The 17,295-nt window shown below is 40.1% G+C and overlaps 1 protein-coding gene across 1 annotated transcript in view; it reads right to left on the bottom strand.

Annotated features, from left to right (window-relative positions):
* Nucleotides 1–17,295, bottom strand: part of TFEB (transcription factor EB) — an 85,487-nt gene that overhangs the window by 22,110 nt on the left and 46,082 nt on the right. Inside the window, exon 2 of the mRNA XM_089681171.1 lies at nt 9,768–10,000. Within this exon, the coding sequence (XP_089537297.1) occupies nt 9,768–9,965 (198 nt within the window). The 5' untranslated portion in view covers nt 9,966–10,000. The remainder of the gene's footprint in view (nt 1–9,767; nt 10,001–17,295) is intronic.

Below are 17,295 nucleotides of genomic sequence, written 5' to 3'. Positions count from 1 at the left end.
TTTTTTCAGCCTAATGATGGCTTGCTTCATTGATAGTGACAGCTCTTTGGATCTCATCTTGAGAGTTGACAGCAACAGATTCCAAATGCAAATAGCACACTTGAAATGAACTCTGGACCTTTTATCTGCTCATTGTAATTGGGATAATGAGGAAATAACACACACCTGGCCATGGAACAGCTGAGAAGCCAATTGTCCCATTACTTTTGGTCCCTTAACAAGTGGGATGCACATATGCAAACCATTGTAATTCCTACACCGTTCACCTGATTTGGATGTAAATACCCTCAAATTAAAGCTGACAGTCTGCAGTTAAAGCACATCTTGTTTGTTTCATTTCAAATCCATTGTGGTGGTGTATAGAGCCAAAAATGTTAGAATTGTGTTGATGTCCCAATATTTATGGACCTGACTCTATATATATATATATTTATTTTTTCTTTCTTTCCCCACAGAAAAGGTTAAGGAACAGAGAGTAGATGGGTGATCTATAATAAAAAACAAGCACAGTATGCAAACTACTCAAGGTAATCTAAAATTAAGGGCTCGTTCACACCATAGTGCAGAGATGTCAGAATTGTTGCATACTATCTGCAAGGGCACAACTTAATCAATTGTTCTCTATGTGACCTGTTCACACCACAACACTAGTATCACATGCAGATTTTTTGTGTGCAGGAATCTGCAACATGTATAAAACTCATTGCAGTGTTCATGAAAACTGATGTCTCTGCAAGTGAAATCTGTGCATCAGTTTCCATCAGTTTTTCTGCACATATGGTGTAAATGAGGCTTAACTGTAACTGTAGGTAGTCAGAGTGTTCATAAGGTAATAAGGTTGTGGGTACAGTATTATGTACTATATATGGGGGCTATTTTTGTTTGTTTTCATTGGTTGAACTAGATGTCTTTTTCAACCTGACTATGTAACTATGTAAACTTGTCTATAGGATAACAACAAGCTGCAGATGTCCTTGGGGACCTCCATTCAAACCAACAGAACCTTTCAGCAGGTTAATATTCCCATGTAGCAGAGCAGTATTAAAAGCGTCCCTGAGATTCAGAATTTGACAGAAGAGAATGCCAAGATCTGTATTGCTACTGTGGTATGAAAATAATTGTTGTCAAGTGTGAGAATGGCACAGCTCCTGTTTAGTATGGAGTGGAGGGCGGAGCCTAACCATGGCGGCTGAGGAGAGCCCGATGTAGGAGCTCTCGGACAAGCTCCTCCACCCGACCTCCCCAAACCCCTACCTGTAACGGGGAAGCATAGTGGGAAAATTTACTGCAGCATGGTGGTCCCCTTTGGATAGACTGAAGCGCTGTGGGAGAGCTGATCTGGGAGAAGGGGTTCGGCTGCGGTGCTCGATGGTGAAGGCGTGTCTGGCTTCTGTGAGACGTGGAGGAGCGGTGTGGCCACGTGGTCAGCCGCTAAGCACCGCTGGGAGACCAGGAAGCCGGCCGGTGTTTGGTGCGGAAGGAGAGCAGCTGCCCGACTTACAGGCTCACTAATTGGAGCCCTGTTGCCGGTCCAATACTCGGACCATTGTTTGCCGGCTGACTATCCGGTGCCCTGCTAGCTAGCCCACGGTTTGCAGCTCTGTATGCTAAACCCAGAGCTCGGAGTCCTGGTGGTCGGTCCCTACCCGGAGATCTGTTTGCCGGCTTATTAGCCGAAGACTTGACTGCTGGTCAACTATATGGAGTCATACTTAGTGGCCCACTGTCCGGCGTCCTGCTGACTGGCCCACTGCTTGGAGCCCTGCCTGTGAAGGAGGAGAGGCACTGGGGATTGGAGAGACAAAGGCGGATGATACACTTGGGAGCCCCCTAAATGTACACACTGCCCAGCCGAACAACAGTGGAAGAGAGCTCCTAGCCGGGTCACGAGAGGAAGAGTGACACGAGGAGGGTGAGTGACTTTGGTTGACACTTGATAAGTATGGTCCCCTGTTGTAAACTGTTTAGAGGAAGAAGTGTATGAGAGTAAAAAGGGGACCCCCCCTGACAGGGGAATGTAAAGGAGTGGAAAAGAGAAGAGGGTAAACGAAAGAAAAGTGTGAAAACCAAGTGAGTGGATAAGGTGCGATTCGTTTATTAATAACAGTCTCTCCATAACCCCGAGCCTATAAAGAAGAATAAGATTCATAGAAGAATGAAAAATAAAAATGCAAAAGGAAGTGGGCCTAAAGGGACTCAGACCGGTACCATTAAAAAATATACCTCCCAGGGAAACATAACTCCAGAAAGATCTCAGGGTAATAGTGGAAAAGGAGAAGTAGACCTAAGTCTGGAATGTAGCCCTAGACTATCATTAGGCCTTGACATTAGTAGCCAACAAACATCAGCTAATACAGTGATGGAGACAGAGTTACAAATACCAAATAAAAAGGAAATGGCAGAAATGTTTAAAGGTCTGGAAAAAACAATAAAACAAGAAATTGTAAATATTCGAAATGATCTGGGACATCTCTTGGTGAGAGTGGAAGAAACGGAGGAAAAAGTTAAAAAACAATCCCAAATTATCTCTGAATTAGAAAAAGAAATAACCAATATAGGGAAAGCCCAAGAAAAACTGCGCTATAAGACTGAGATACAAGAAAATAGGAATAGGAGGAGAAACATTAGGATACGAGGAGTCCCAGAGAATTCAAAAGGAGAAAATTTGCAAGAGGTGGTCTGTAAAATATTAAACTCCATAATGGACAATACTGATATGGAAAGGATTAAAATGGAAGGAATCTTCAGACAAGGAAAATTCCAAGGAAATTCGGGAAAGGAAAGGCCAAGAGATATACTTGTTAAATTTTGTGACTTCCTAGATAAAGATAAAATTTGGAAAAGGATTAAGGGAAAATCAGTAATCATGTTCGAAGGAAAAGAAATACAGATATATGCGGATTTGTCATCAGAGACTCTGTGGAGAAGGAGAATCCTTAGACCTCTATTGGAAAGATTGAAAGAACAGAACGTCCAATATAGATGGGGGACCCCTGAGTGCCTAATAGGGTGGAGAAATGGAACTACAGCATATCTCAGGTTCCCAGAAGATTTGCAGTATTTCTGTGATAGACTTAAACTACAAAGACTGGAGATCCCTGGTTGGGAAGAAGAACACTGGGAAATTAGAATAAAAGGAAAGGAGCGCTGGCAGCCTGTTGGAGGGAGGAGGCGGGGGGAGGGGGGGGAGGGGGAGAGGGAGAGAGATAATGTGGGTTTTTTTTTTTTTTTTTTTTTTTTTTTTTTTTTTTTTTTTTTTTTGTCTCTCTCTCTCCCTCCTGTCTTTTTTCGGCCATCTCCCAACCGTCTCCTAACCACTATTATTGAGATATTCAGGGAGGAGTTAGGGGTTGAAGGGGAGGTTGGAGAAGGGGGAAAAGTTGTCCATGGGTGGAGTTCTTTACTTTTTTTGCCCTGAGATTAAATCAAAGGTGGATTGTATTTCCACAAATGATTAGTAGGCAAATAGTAGGCCTAAAAAGAGGGGGGGGGGTGGGAGGGAGGGGAGGGAAGTTGGGAGGGATGGAAGCTGGGTGGGAGGGAGGAAGGGGAGGGAGGGAGGGGAGGAGGTACGGGGTCAATACTCTGCAAGACAGAAGAGATAAAGAGGAAAAGGCAATCAGGAAGAGAGATGGAGCCAATTGGGAACGATGGAAGAAATACAGTTTATAACATATAATGTGAACGGGCTGAGTTGCCCAGGGAAGAGATTTAGGTTGTTTAATGAGTTACATCATAGGGCGACGTCAGTGGTATTTTTACAGGAGACACACTTTGAGATAGAGGCAAATGTAAAACTGAGATCCAAATACTATCCAACATGGTATTATGCAGATTCTCCAATTAAAAGAGCAAAAGGGGTTGCAATAGGTTTGGCAAAGAATATGAGATTTGAGCTGGAGGATAGAAGAACCGACCCGGAGGGGAGGTTTTTATTCTTAAAAGGTAAACTTCAGGGGATTGAGTGCACTTTAGCCAATATATACTGCCCTAATAAAAATCCGGAGATATATATGAAGGGTCTGTTAAAAAAATTAATGGAATTTAAAAAAGGGCGTTTGATAGTAGCTGGAGACCTAAATTTCTGTATGGACCCACAAAAGGATAATACCTCTTCTGTGCAAAGAGAGGGGAGTAGGTCTCTGAGAGCTTTGAAAAAAGCGATGCATGAATATCAACTAGTGGACACCTGGAGAATAACGCATATGAAAGACAGAGACTATTCCTTCTTCTCGAATGCACACGAGATATACTCGAGATTAGACTACATCTTAATAGACCACCAACTGATAGATCATCTGGTTAAAATCGACATAGAAACAAGGACGTTCTCGGATCATGCTCCGGTTGTGATGAAAATGAGATGGGGAGGAAGGTGGACTGGAGGATTGGGGTGGAGGTTAAACGAGGCCCTTCTTCTGGATGAGGATATAGTTCAAAAAATCGAGAAAGAGATTAAGGTATATTTTAAGGAGAACGAAACAGAGGGAGTATCGATAGCTACAGTTTGGGAAAGCCACAAGGTATTTATAAGAGGAATCTTGATCGCGGCAGGTGCAAGGAAAAAAAAGGAAAGAAGAGAGAGGGTCAGTAGGCTCTTAAAAGAAATATTGGAACTGGAGCAGATCCATAAGAAGAAAATAACAAAAGATACGAGACAGAAGCTAGTGGATAAAAAAGATGAGCTAGAGAGGTTGATGGAGGAGGAGAAGAGAAGAGTATACAACAGGGTTTTGAACGAAAGATATAGATGGGGAGACAGACCAGGAAGATATTTAATGAGAGCCTTGAATAAAAAGAAAAATAGGAACTACATAGAAAAGATAAAAAGTTCAAAGGGGGAGTTGGTCCACTCAAATAAAGAGATTATTAAAGTGTTTACGGAGTATTATAAGAAATTATATAATATCAGTACCCAAGGCCCTCTAAAAGAAGCCCAAGAGGAAATTAATAAAAAAAAGATGACATACTTAAAAAATGCGGGATTACCAAAACTAAGTGAAGTACAGTTGAAATCCCTAGATGCAGAAATCTCCCAGGAAGAAATTAAAAGAGCATTGAAAAGCACAGGGGGGGGAAAAAGCCCAGGCCCGGATGGTTATACAGTTAGGTACTATAAGAAATTCAGTGAGGTATTGCTACCCAAGCTGGAGAAATATATGAATGCTCTGGGAGGTGGGACGGAGGTGAGGAGAGAATCCCTGCAGGCCCATGTGGTACTTATTCATAAGGAAGGAAAAGATCCATCTCAGTGCTCCAGCTATAGACCTATTTCATTACTGAACACTGACACTAAACTGTATGCAAAGGTGTTAGCAAACAGGTTGAGGGATCTGATGCCTGAATGGATCCATGGAGATCAGGTGGGCTTCGTACCAGGGAGAGAAGGTAGAGATAACGGCTTGAGAACCCTGATGCTTATTCAGAAGAGTAGAAAAGGGAAAGACCCGGTGGTGCTCTTGTCGATTGACGCAGAGAAGGCATTCGATAGAGTGGACTGGGGCTTCATGATGGATAATTTAAAAGTGCTGGGGATAGGCGATAGAATGCGAGAGTGGATAAGCAAATTATATAGTGAGCCTACTGCAATCATCACGGTAAACGGGGAGAGATCAGAACCCATTGGAATGTCTAATGGGACAAGACAGGGCTGTCCACTGTCCCCTCTGTTATATGTATTGTCACTCGAACCTCTGTTGTCAATAATAAGAAATAGTGGATCGGTAAAGGGAATACAGATAGAATCCACAGAACATAGAGTAGCGGCCTTTGCGGACGACTTATTGTTCTATGTGGGGAATCCTCGAATAACTCTCCCAAATATAATGAAGATTCTGAAGGAGTACGGTGAACTTTCAAACTTAAAAATTAATCCAACGAAAACAGAGATCCTGAATATTAATATATCAAAGAATGAAAAAGAAAAACTACAAAAAGAATTCCCCTTTATATGGAGAGAAAAAGAGATAAAGTATCTAGGAATAAAGCTTACTGCCTCACTCAAGAACTTGTATAGATTAAACTATATATCTTTGATAAATGAGATCAGGGAAGATTTAAAAAGATTAGAAGGAGGAAACCCAGCCTGGATAGGACGTATAAACCTGGTCAAAACGGTAATTATGCCTAAAATACTGTATAGATTTCAAATGGTACCAATTAAAATCCCAGAGGCCTTCTTTAAGATAATGAAAAGAATGTTAACAAAATATATATGGAGGAATAAGAAACCTAGAATAGCATATGAAACATTGAGTAGGACTAAAGAGAAAGGGGGAATGGGTCTACCAGATGTCAAGAGATATTATAAAGCAGTGGTTTTGGCAAGAATATATGACTGGACATTTAACCATAAGGGAAAAAGTTGGGTAACAATTGAAAATGATCTTAGTGGCACTAGACTGAGTCAGATGATATGGGTCCCAACACAGTTTAGGGGAATTAAAGAAAGCACAAGTATGTACACATTAAATGTTTTTAGGGTATGGGACACTTTACACAAAAATATGAAATGGGAATTCAATTCTATATTAATGCCTCTTACAAATACTGAGTATTTCCCCCCGGGAAAGAATAAGATATCAGGGAGATGGTTTAGAAAGGAGGACACCCAACTGAGTGATGTCTTGGTGGAAGGGGAACTGAGATCACTTAAAGATTTAATAGAGAAGAAGGGAGATATTTTTATTAGAATAGATGAGTGGAAGTATCATCAATTGAAATGTTTTATTGGAAATTTACCGAAACCCCTGAGAATAAAACAGGAGTGGAATATGTTTGAAAGGTTGTTGGGGACACGAGGTGATGGGAAACACGGTATTTCAAAAGTGTATAGAATACTCACAGAATTAGACATAAACACAAAGTTAACTTTTATTACAAAATGGGAAAGGGACATGGGAGTTGAGTTCGACGAAGATAGTCAAAGAAAGATGTTTAGATTGATACACGATAATGTTAGTATGAGAGAGGTTGAGGTTAATTACAAGTGTATGACACGATGGCACATTACACCGAGTGTAGAGCATAAGATGAATGGGGAAAACTCAAATAAGTGTTGGAGAGGATGTGGAGAGATTGGCACGGCGGTTCACATATGGTGGGAATGTCCGAAAATTCAGGCCTTTTGGAAGATAATAGTTAAACTGATTGGGGAAATAACCGGAATTGACATAGGGTTAGACCCAACGATGTGTCTCCTACACAAGGTAGAGACATCTGTAAATAAACATAAAGATTCAGGTATTTGGTACTTCTTGAATGCAGCGAAAGGGCTGATACCCAAGTTTTGGAGAAGAGCCGAGGTACCGAAGGAGGAAGACTGGATTAACAGAGTGGACCAGATTGGTAGAATGGAAAAATCATACCATATGCATGAAGATAGGATGGGAGTGTATTCTAGGAGATGGGAAAAGTGGGAAAGAGCAAGATTGAAGGAGAAATATAAGAAAATATAAACTAAAAGGTTAACAATAAAATGGATAAGCCTTATTAGATCAGAATGGATTGGAGTCTGCAGAGGGAAGAGGGGGGATGAGGGGCGGGAAGGGGAGATAGTGGGATGGGAAAGAAAAGAGTTCTTTTTTAATAAGGGAAAGATAGAAATGTTATAAATGTTTATTTGTATTGAGAATTTTTTTCCCTGTTTTGGGACTTTTGTATTAATATGAAAAATTTAATAAATATTTAAATTAAAAAAAAAAAAAAAAAAAAAAAAAAGTGTGAGAATGGCAATTATATGAGTGAAATAATATGTTGGCATGCAATGCTAGGTGGCAGAAGATAAAAGCTTCTCCAGAAATGGCCTGGACAGGACAGAATGAGTCACTTTAATTTACAGGAAATTACAATACTTATCAGGATTGAATTCATTACAGAAAGCCAAACCACTTTAGCCCCACCCCATACAGCCACCTACTAAACAGAAGCCAATATGCAGATACTCACACAGAGCAATGTAATAAGAAATGCAAAAACTCGAATGCCATGTTACGGAGCTTGAAGAATACCAGTGTTACAGAAAGATGTCAAGTGTTATAAACATTTGAACAAGTTGTGAATGATACTGGAGATGTTGCAAACAACAATACCTATTTTCCAGGTGTGCCAAGATGCATGTTACAATGTTGAAGTTTTTCTAGAATGTTATAGAACAATATTCTAATAAGCATTAGGCCCTTTTCACATGATCGATCCAATCTTATCCGCCTGTCCATTTTTTCAGGCAGACCTGTTTGGACCCTCCATTCTCCTCTATGGAGTGGTAGATGTAAATTAACTTCTTTCCATTTACACCCTCCTACCTCCAATCTGATTTGTTCTGCTAAGAACAAACAGAAATGCTACCTTGTCTTCTGTCTGGGCGGATTGGAGGGCTCTCTGGTGTAAATGGACAGCTAGTCCGTTTACATCCAATTACCCTTACAGCAGAGTGGGCTGTGCCCTTGTCCAGGGACACAGACCTGTCGTCAACCTTCTCCGTTCTGCTTAGTGAGAGATCCCACACTAAGCAAGCGGATTCTGGCCCATGTAAAAGGGGCCCCAGTGTACGGAGGTGCTCTTGTATCCTTTTCCTCAAGAAGTCCCCACTTCTATGTCTGCAGCATACCCCTCTCCCTTAACGGTCTTTAAGTAAAAGCCATCCAGGGCCTTTAATACAAACACTATAAAGCAGTGAGTAGTAATCACTTGGCCTCTACACAAGCCAACATGTTTTCTCAGTGCAGTGACAGGAATTAGATTAGTTGTAAATTGCACTTAAATGTACTGCGGACCATTACAGCTTTTTGAGAGAAAAAAAAGAGACTGCTTGGCTGCCATCTGCTTAGTAACATATGACCTAACGTATAGGTTTTAGTTCTAGAAATAGTCACAAAAATTGGGAACATTCTGCATATATTATTTTTTTTGCTGAAGTCCAAATAGTTCCCATAGGATTTAACGTGGTCTCTTATTAAAAAATAAATATTTGCTATGTTATAGGGAACATCTAGAAGTGTTCATTGTGTCTAAGCACTATCCTGAAAAATTTACATTCGCCTGGAATTCTTTGCTAAAGGCAAACTTTTTTTTTTTTAGTTTTGGATAGGGTCTCAAGGGATTAAATACCTATTAGGTTTTTATTGCTGTCTGTCCTCTCGTTAGCGATGTTCACCCTCTCTATTTTCCTGTTCACCATTATCATTGAAAGTAAAAGAAAATCCCAAATTTTGGGCTGTCTGCAGAAAAGTAAAAAGGGGAAATCTTCCAATAGGGACACTAGTTCTGGTGACCTGGGCAACCCGAAGGGATTCCCTTAATTTCCAGAGATTTCCTCTTGCTTCCTGTTTTGACTATGGGATAATAAGTGAAGGTAACTCTGCTCAATGGGACACAGATAGCAGAATAATAAAAAAACTCCCCTTACTCTATCTACAATAAAAAAAAAAAAGGTTTTGTCTATAGTTCTACTTCCTGGTATGTGAGTATACTCCTGTACCTAAAGCCTTATAATTGTATTGAGTGCTTGTCTCAAAAGATTTAGAGTGAGATTTGGTGATGTTACCACTGTGCTGCTTACTGTTCTCCTTGCTTGAGGCTCAGACATGGAGAAGGCAAAACCCTGCCTCTACCAAGATGACCGCCTCAACAAACAGATGCAGTGCAGAACAAGACAAGTCAGTAATGGGGGAAAGATCAGTTTTTGGGAAACCACTGGCAATAATGGTGGCTTATCTTTTGCCCACCGTCTGCTTTTTTTTTTTTTCTGGGCACACTGGCAAAATTACCTGTAGGACCTCAACAGGAACAGGTGGTGGTGCCTGAAAAGAGTCGGGTGTGCTGATTGCAGGGGATGCATTGGAAGGCATAAGGTGATGCCTCTGCATGAAATGTTGCTGATGTTGTATCTGCATCCGTTCTCTCTGTTCTTCCTGATGAGCTTGCTCTCGCATCAGCTGCATTCGTAATCCAATCCGAGAAGCCATGATTGCAGGAGCACGGACTGGGTAGCTGTTGACCCCTGCAAAAAAACACATATTTATAGCTTAAAATGACAGAATCACTCACCAACATATAGCTTTCATCTCAGGTTATTTGGGGATCTTGCTATGTGTAAAGGTTATTCCACCATCACATATTCACACATGCTACCTTCAGATACTAAAAGATGATTTATTCATAAATATTAAAGAAAAATGTCCTTTCTCCTCAAAGCCAAACTTCAGCCAAAACAGCAATAAAAACCTGTCCTGATTTGCTTTTCAATTACAAGAAAACCCAAGCGGCCATCAAAATTGACACGGGATAGAACAAACTATAACTCTGTTGGATTATTATATTGGTCACTTGGTATAAATTAACATTATGGTTGTCAGTTCGAATGCCAACCATGGTATTACCTGCCTGGAGTTTGCATATTCTCCCTTTGCCTGCATGGGTTTCCTCAAGGTACACCAGTTTCCTCCCACCCTCCAAAAACATGCTGGTAGGTTAATTGGATCCTGTCTAAATTGGCCCTAATATGTGTATGTATGAATGTGAGTTAGGGGCCTAAGATTGTAAGCTCCTTGCGGGCAGGGACTGATATGAATGTACAATATACTGTATATGTAAAGCACTGCATAAATTGATGGTGCTATATAAGTACCTGTAATAAATAAATAAATAATATGTTACAACTGGTCAAGCATTCCTGGCAATGCTATAGTTTATCTTGGCCTTTGTCATTGTGACTTTAGCTGGAAAAGTATAAATATAGAGAAACATATTTAGAAAAAGACCACGTGAAAAGAAAAGGAATTCATATTGAATATTATTCATAATTTTTTTCCATACAGTTATCAGAATACAATATTTTTAACACAGCTTTAACTCTAGTGTTGTTTTATTACCTTCCTTTAGTCCTATCTAACAATGTTTACTGCATGTGCTGAAAACCCCCTACTAAAGAAATGCAAACGAACAAGTCATCAACTTGTTCATAATGTAGCTGTGAAAATATTGCACTTAGCAGCAATACACTGTAGGTTCTTTTATGTCGTTGTTACTGCTGGTTTTCTTTTACATTAACACTGTTCAACTCACTGACTGTTTTCAGCTAGAGCTCAGGGGAACTTTAGTATAGAAAACACCTAAAAGACTTTGCAAACAATGCTGAAAGAAGTCAGAGTGGTCAGTTTCATTCTTATACATAACACATATTTTGCTAGTTAGAAATGTATAGATAACAGTATAACTCACTAAAGCGTATGAATTCAATATAATTCCATTTTTGGAAATATAATTTTTTCATTCATCTGTCTACTAGAGTATCAGAAGACCAGCCCCAGCTACAAAGTATGTGACCTGGCTTAGTTCTGAGGTTCTCCTCTAGCCATCTTGTTTAATTCACCATATTGACACTACAGTGTAAGTTGTGGTAGGTCAGAGAGGGATGACTTGACAAGTTTGTCTAGTTTAAAGCCCAACTTCACCTTTGTTATTTTCTATAAAAAGGAGCCGCTTAGCAGTGGTAAAAATAAAAATATTCAGTTACCTGCAGACTTGCAGACACCCTGCTCTGCAATCCAGCACCCAAAGTCATCAAAGCCACTTCCTGTGAGCCCAAGCCATCATGGACACACCTATCCTCTGGGGGTGTCTGTCTCAGGCTAGTGTAGTATTAAAGTAGAGTTCCAGTCGTTTTTGTGTTTATTAAAAGTCAGCAGCTATAAAAACTGTAGCTGCTGACTTTTAATAAACACACTTACCTGTCCCGGGGTCCAGCGATGTGCTCACCCGCGCCGTCTCTTCTCCGCTTCTCTCCTCCACGACGCCGGAATCTTAACTGTGGGCACCAGGCTGTGACAGGTTGCAGCTTCACAGCCTGCTGCACACTGCGCATGCGCGAGTCGTGCTGTGCCTCCTAATTGGTCCAGCAGTCTCCTGGGACCTGTGACCATGCAGAGGGGGACCAGACATTCAACACTCTTGAAAACTGTTGCATGCTGAATAAACTTAGTTCTTCAAACAGGCAAAGATAGGTGGCGTTGGACAGGACAGATAAGTATTCACTCTTTCATTTGTAGGGAAAGTTTTGTTTTGGTTTCTTTAATACAGTGACCAAGTCACTTTAAGTTTAGCACTAGGAGGAGTGGGGCTTAATTATTACTTGGCCAGAAGTTTAAGCCCCATGTACACCCTAGTCCCTGGATTCAATGGGACTCCGTGAGAAAACAATAATCAAATTGAAGACTAACATACTTTTTTGTCACAACTACAAGATGCCACAAATTTAGCACCGTTGTCAATATAAAAATGTTTTAGGCCAAGTTAAGTATGAATGTATCAACAAAAAATGTATAAACTCTTTCTGGAAGCCAAATTAGTGAAAGAAAAACGTTCTTTGGAAAGTCAATAAGAATTTTCAAAACTCCCACCTCCCTCCAGTTCTAGTAACGCTTACACTATGTACCCAAAGGAAACTCTAAACATGACAGAAGCACTGTCTTATTATAAAATTGAGGTTAGTGATTTGGGGGGAGAGCTAGCTTTGACAGTGAAAGGGATGACTGAGCAATCAGAACAGGTAGCTCAAGAGTGGATTCCATTTAGAAACAGGAAAAGGTTTTGTATTGCCAACAGAGCAGACAGTCGGGAGTGAGGAAGTGCTCTTTTTTGAACCATTGCTACTGAGGAAGCGACTTAAGTGGACAAACTGTGGGCGGATATCCAGGATAGAGGTGTTGTTTCCAAGCTAGCATCACAAGCGGAACTAAAGGAGTCCAAGGGTGGGACACAGTAGAATTAGGAGTATGGAAGAATGGAAGTGTTCTCAAGCCTGTTTGGCTTAAATGAACAGATACCTTCTAGGAAAGCTAAGATCAGATAATTAGTCTATGCTGGCACCTGTACTGCACCTCTTGCACAGAGGTTTAAACTGTGCAAGAGTTGCAGGACATATGGCTGCCCTTTAAGTTATAGTGGCTACAGACACCAGATGCTTACTATGTGGGTGCACCAAGTACATTTAAAAGTGGATTTTGTACATCAACATTGTCCTTTGGGACTTCTCTGGAACCTTTTGCCTATACAAGAAAATTTAACAATCTGTGTGACCCAGCATAGTCATCCAAAAGGATTCTGATTTTTGACACTCGCAGTGAATTCTTGCTTTTCGATATCCAGTAGGATTTATTTTACAGCATCTGTTCCTGGATCTAGCAAGAACTGGTTCATTTAGTACCAGCTATTATGTGTAAATAGTTGCTGAAATACACCTCAATATTCATCTTACATACTTGGAAATAAAACCTTGGCGATTGAATTTACTTTATGAGTAAGCAGTGGATCTGCAGTTATACAACTTACTGTTTAAGATATGCATACTCATTTTTGGATCTCCAAATCATTTGACACAGGCCACAAACCACTTTGCTCCACAATGCGAATCTTATATATTTTGGATCCTTTTGTATTACACGTGTATTGCTGTATTTTTGAATACTTTACCTTGTGAGTCCTGAACAGATTTGTAAATAAGGATATTAACCCCTCTTTTCTTGCTGAATCAAATATATAGGCTTGTCCAGTGGGCACTTTGTCAATATTGTGTATTATGGGGACTTCTCAGTTAGGGGGGAGGTATGGAGGATTCTTTTATTGGGGATAGGTATACCTGTAATTTTTGCATACGGTTTTGTAAAATACATTTTTTAAGAGGGCATGGCTAGTGGTAATTTTGTTTATTTTTATATATATTATTACCTTAATAATGGGGGATTTTAAAGTGTCAGTAAATCCAAATCATAAAAAAACTGTACATGCTATAATACATGCTATCATACATTTTGTTCATACACATTCATTAGAGCACTTGTTTTCTCTAGGATGAAAAAAATCCTGGCTGATCCTGCTGTTCACTTTCTGCACTTGCTGAAGATGGGATTGTGTAGACCAGCTGTTGACATCTACTGAGCATGCTCCAGTTTCAGCACCCGTCAAAGCAGTTAATTTCCTCCTTTTTCTTACCTGTGCAGCCCACATGTCTATAGAGTCACTCATGTGGGCATATACAAAGTGGTAAATGACACTCCCCCTCCCTCCATCCTCCTCCATGTACACATATTGTTGAACACTATGGGGGTATAAGATAGTGATTGATGGAGGTTTCACCTCCCTGCTAAGCCCAGCACATACACAGAGGCTGTAGGGGTGTAACAAACCCTGTGATTGGCAGAACCTCCTCCAGATCTCTTTACAGTGTGAACAAAGTGAAAGCTATTGTCAGTCAACACCATATTATTGCAAAAATATTATAAATATTTGCTTTGAAATATAAATTTGTATGAAGCTTTAAAACACCTTGTTGCTAATAATTATTTATTATAATTCTCTATTCTGAAAGCCTTTTTTTATGTTATGTGACCAGCACAGCACCAATCAGCACATGCAGACACAGTTTCATACACCAGCAGAATACTAGAAACTTCTCTCGCAGAACTTTCCCTGAAGACAGAAAAGACCTGGGAAGTGTCAGGTAAACTCTGAAAAGCAATGATTAAATAAGGTACTCAGATGATTTTTTACGTAACAAATGTTAATGCACTCGCCCTGGGGAAGTGAACAGAGATTCACGAAGTGCTTGAGTTTTTAAATGCAAATTGAAAATCATGTATGTATGTGGAATATATGAATTATTAAATGCAAACTGTCAATCATGTATCCATATTTGGGATGTATATATAACATTATTATGCTTGTGAATTAATTTATAGTTCCACACGATATATACTACAAATTAGCCTAATATCTTTTTAACTGGATTTTATCATGATGGAATTTCTAATAGTATCATTAAAATATTTGTAATCATGTGTATTTACTATATAGTACTTCTGTGCCTGATGCGAGTCATTTAAAGTCCCAGGGTGAATGCACGAATATTTGTTACATGTTAATATAGGGATGGAGGCACACCATGTATTGGTGCTCCATATCACATTCTATTTTAATTAAAATAAAAAAATTTTTTAGATTAAATACAGTGGTGTGATTTTTACACATTGATAGAGGGATGATGGCAATTAAACATTGTATGTTTTGTATCGCTTTAACGACCCTAAGGTTGACTGGAGTAATGGCACTGCTGAAACAGTAACAGAAACAGGCAGAAATTTATAAACCTATTGCAAGACATTTTTAAGGTACAGTTTATAGAAGCCAAAACTAGAAAGGTTACCCTACTGGACCTAGTAACCTCAAACATTGCAAAGTGTATTACTAATGTTCATAATAAGGAACATCTAGGTAACAGTGACCAGCATGATTTTAGCAGCACATACTAGAAAGATAAAAACTCCTAACTTTAAGAGAGCACATCTTCCAAGGCTAAGAGCTGCTTTTAAAGATTTGGACTGAGGGAGAATGTATTGATTAAAGCAAATCTTCACCCTGCCCCCTCCCTCATTTTTTTAAACCCTGCTTACCCAATGCTGTGTTCTGCACATTTTATATACTTACCCACCCAGCGGGTCCAGTGTTGTGCTTCTGAGAATCTCTTCTCTTTTGCTCCTGTTCAGTTCTCTGCCACCATCTTCTTGTGTGACATCATCAGGCTGCTGGCTCTTCTGGGGTTAGTTGGAGGGCCTCCCGATGACACGCTGTTAGGCCACCACCCTCCTTCTTTGTCAAAAAAGGAGTATGCCTCTTGGAATATATGGCGTACATATCTCAGGAGGCACAGGGAGCATAGTGCACATCATTTGTCTAGGCAAGTGACATGCATGGGGGGCGGACCAGAAGTATTTTAGTTAAAAAAAGGTAAATAATTTAAAAAAAAATGCCCTATTTGTGTAGAGTAGGGGAGGAGGGGTGAGTTTAACAAAAAAAAATGTGGCTTTACAATCACTTTAAAAAAGTGAAGCAGGGCCAAAGCTCTTTTGGCCCTATATGTCCTGTGGGTCACAGGAGTGCACTTAGTTCTATAGTTCAACTAAAGCCCACTGGCGGCTGACGTCACAGAGCTGGTCTAGGTTCTGGAGAGATCCTGACTTTACTGTTGGGATCCACACAAATGCCTGAACCGACAGCTGGCTCAGCTTCTCAGTGAGCCACCGAGAACCTGAGCCAGCTACTCCCAACCCCTCTACAGCCCAGTACTTCAGTGAGCTTTGGAGGGGCAGAGCAGAGAACCGGTGATTGACAGCGACTGTCAACACTCATGATCACAACAGCAGCCTAAGAATAGGCATGAGTATTATATCAGTTTGGCAGATGCACCTCCTGGGATAGCGATACTTGTTCCATCTCATCTAAAGACATCATGTTACAGAGAATCCTAAGAATTGAAGGGAACCCCAGATACTGATGTACAAAACTCAATGCAAAGGGTTTGGTTCCCAAGAGGTAGTAGCGGAACTGGAAATGAGCCAGATAACCCAAACCTTGTAAATGATTTTTGAACAACCCCTAGACTCATATGTATATTTATAGAGTGGAATGGCTGAGTTGACCAAGTGTTTATAGAAATCCAGAGTAGGAGCTAAAGGAGACTTACACTTGAGGATTATAGCTTTCCATGCATAAAATATGAGAAGACCTAACAGGGTCCCAGCACCCTTGTAGGGGCCAAGGAGTTAACAAATCCCAAAATACAAATATCTACAGTTATTGGTACCAGGACAGTTGTTAATATGTAGATGAAACATGAAAGGTCACCCCAAAATGTCTGAATCACAGGACAGGTCCAAAACACATGGGTGAAATCAACCATGCATCTCCAACATTTCGAGGGAGTAGAGTAGTGAGAGAGTACAAATTCTGTGCAAAGGATGAGGGGTAAAATATATCCCATTAAGAAGTTTAAATTGATTTAATTGGTCTCCAAGACTAGCTGCAAAATGGAATACTCCCAAATGTCCACCCAGTTCCCACTATCAAGTGCTGGAACTTCCCCTCTCCTCCTCTCAAGCAAACCATCTAAACCATCATGTATTGAGGGCACTTAGGCCTTATAAATGGTAGACCACACTTTTGTTTTATTGCAAATTGAATGTGCCATAATTGTAACAAAAACGGTTCATTGAATTCTCCTATTCAAAAAATGAATTGTGTTCCTACAGGCTTTTCACTAATGCTGAATAACTGATACAGAAAGAAAACTGTTACTTATAGTTTAAACGGTGTTCCAAAAAAGTGTGCACTGCTCTGAGAGTTCAGGAGGTACTTAAAGCAAATCTGTGCTTTGCTCACACTAGACAAAGTCACAGGTTCTTTGTAAAATTGTTTGTACTTGTATTTCCCCATGCTCACTGCCACCTCAACCTTCAACCAGCT

This window comes from Staurois parvus, unplaced genomic scaffold, assembly GCF_062004578.1.
Source record: "Staurois parvus isolate SC_StPar_1 unplaced genomic scaffold, SC_StPar_1.0 ptg000261l, whole genome shotgun sequence".
NCBI lineage: Eukaryota > Metazoa > Chordata > Amphibia > Anura > Ranidae > Staurois > Staurois parvus.
Note: the sequence above shows the minus strand (reverse complement) of the source record. Positions and strands in the feature narration are given on the sequence as shown.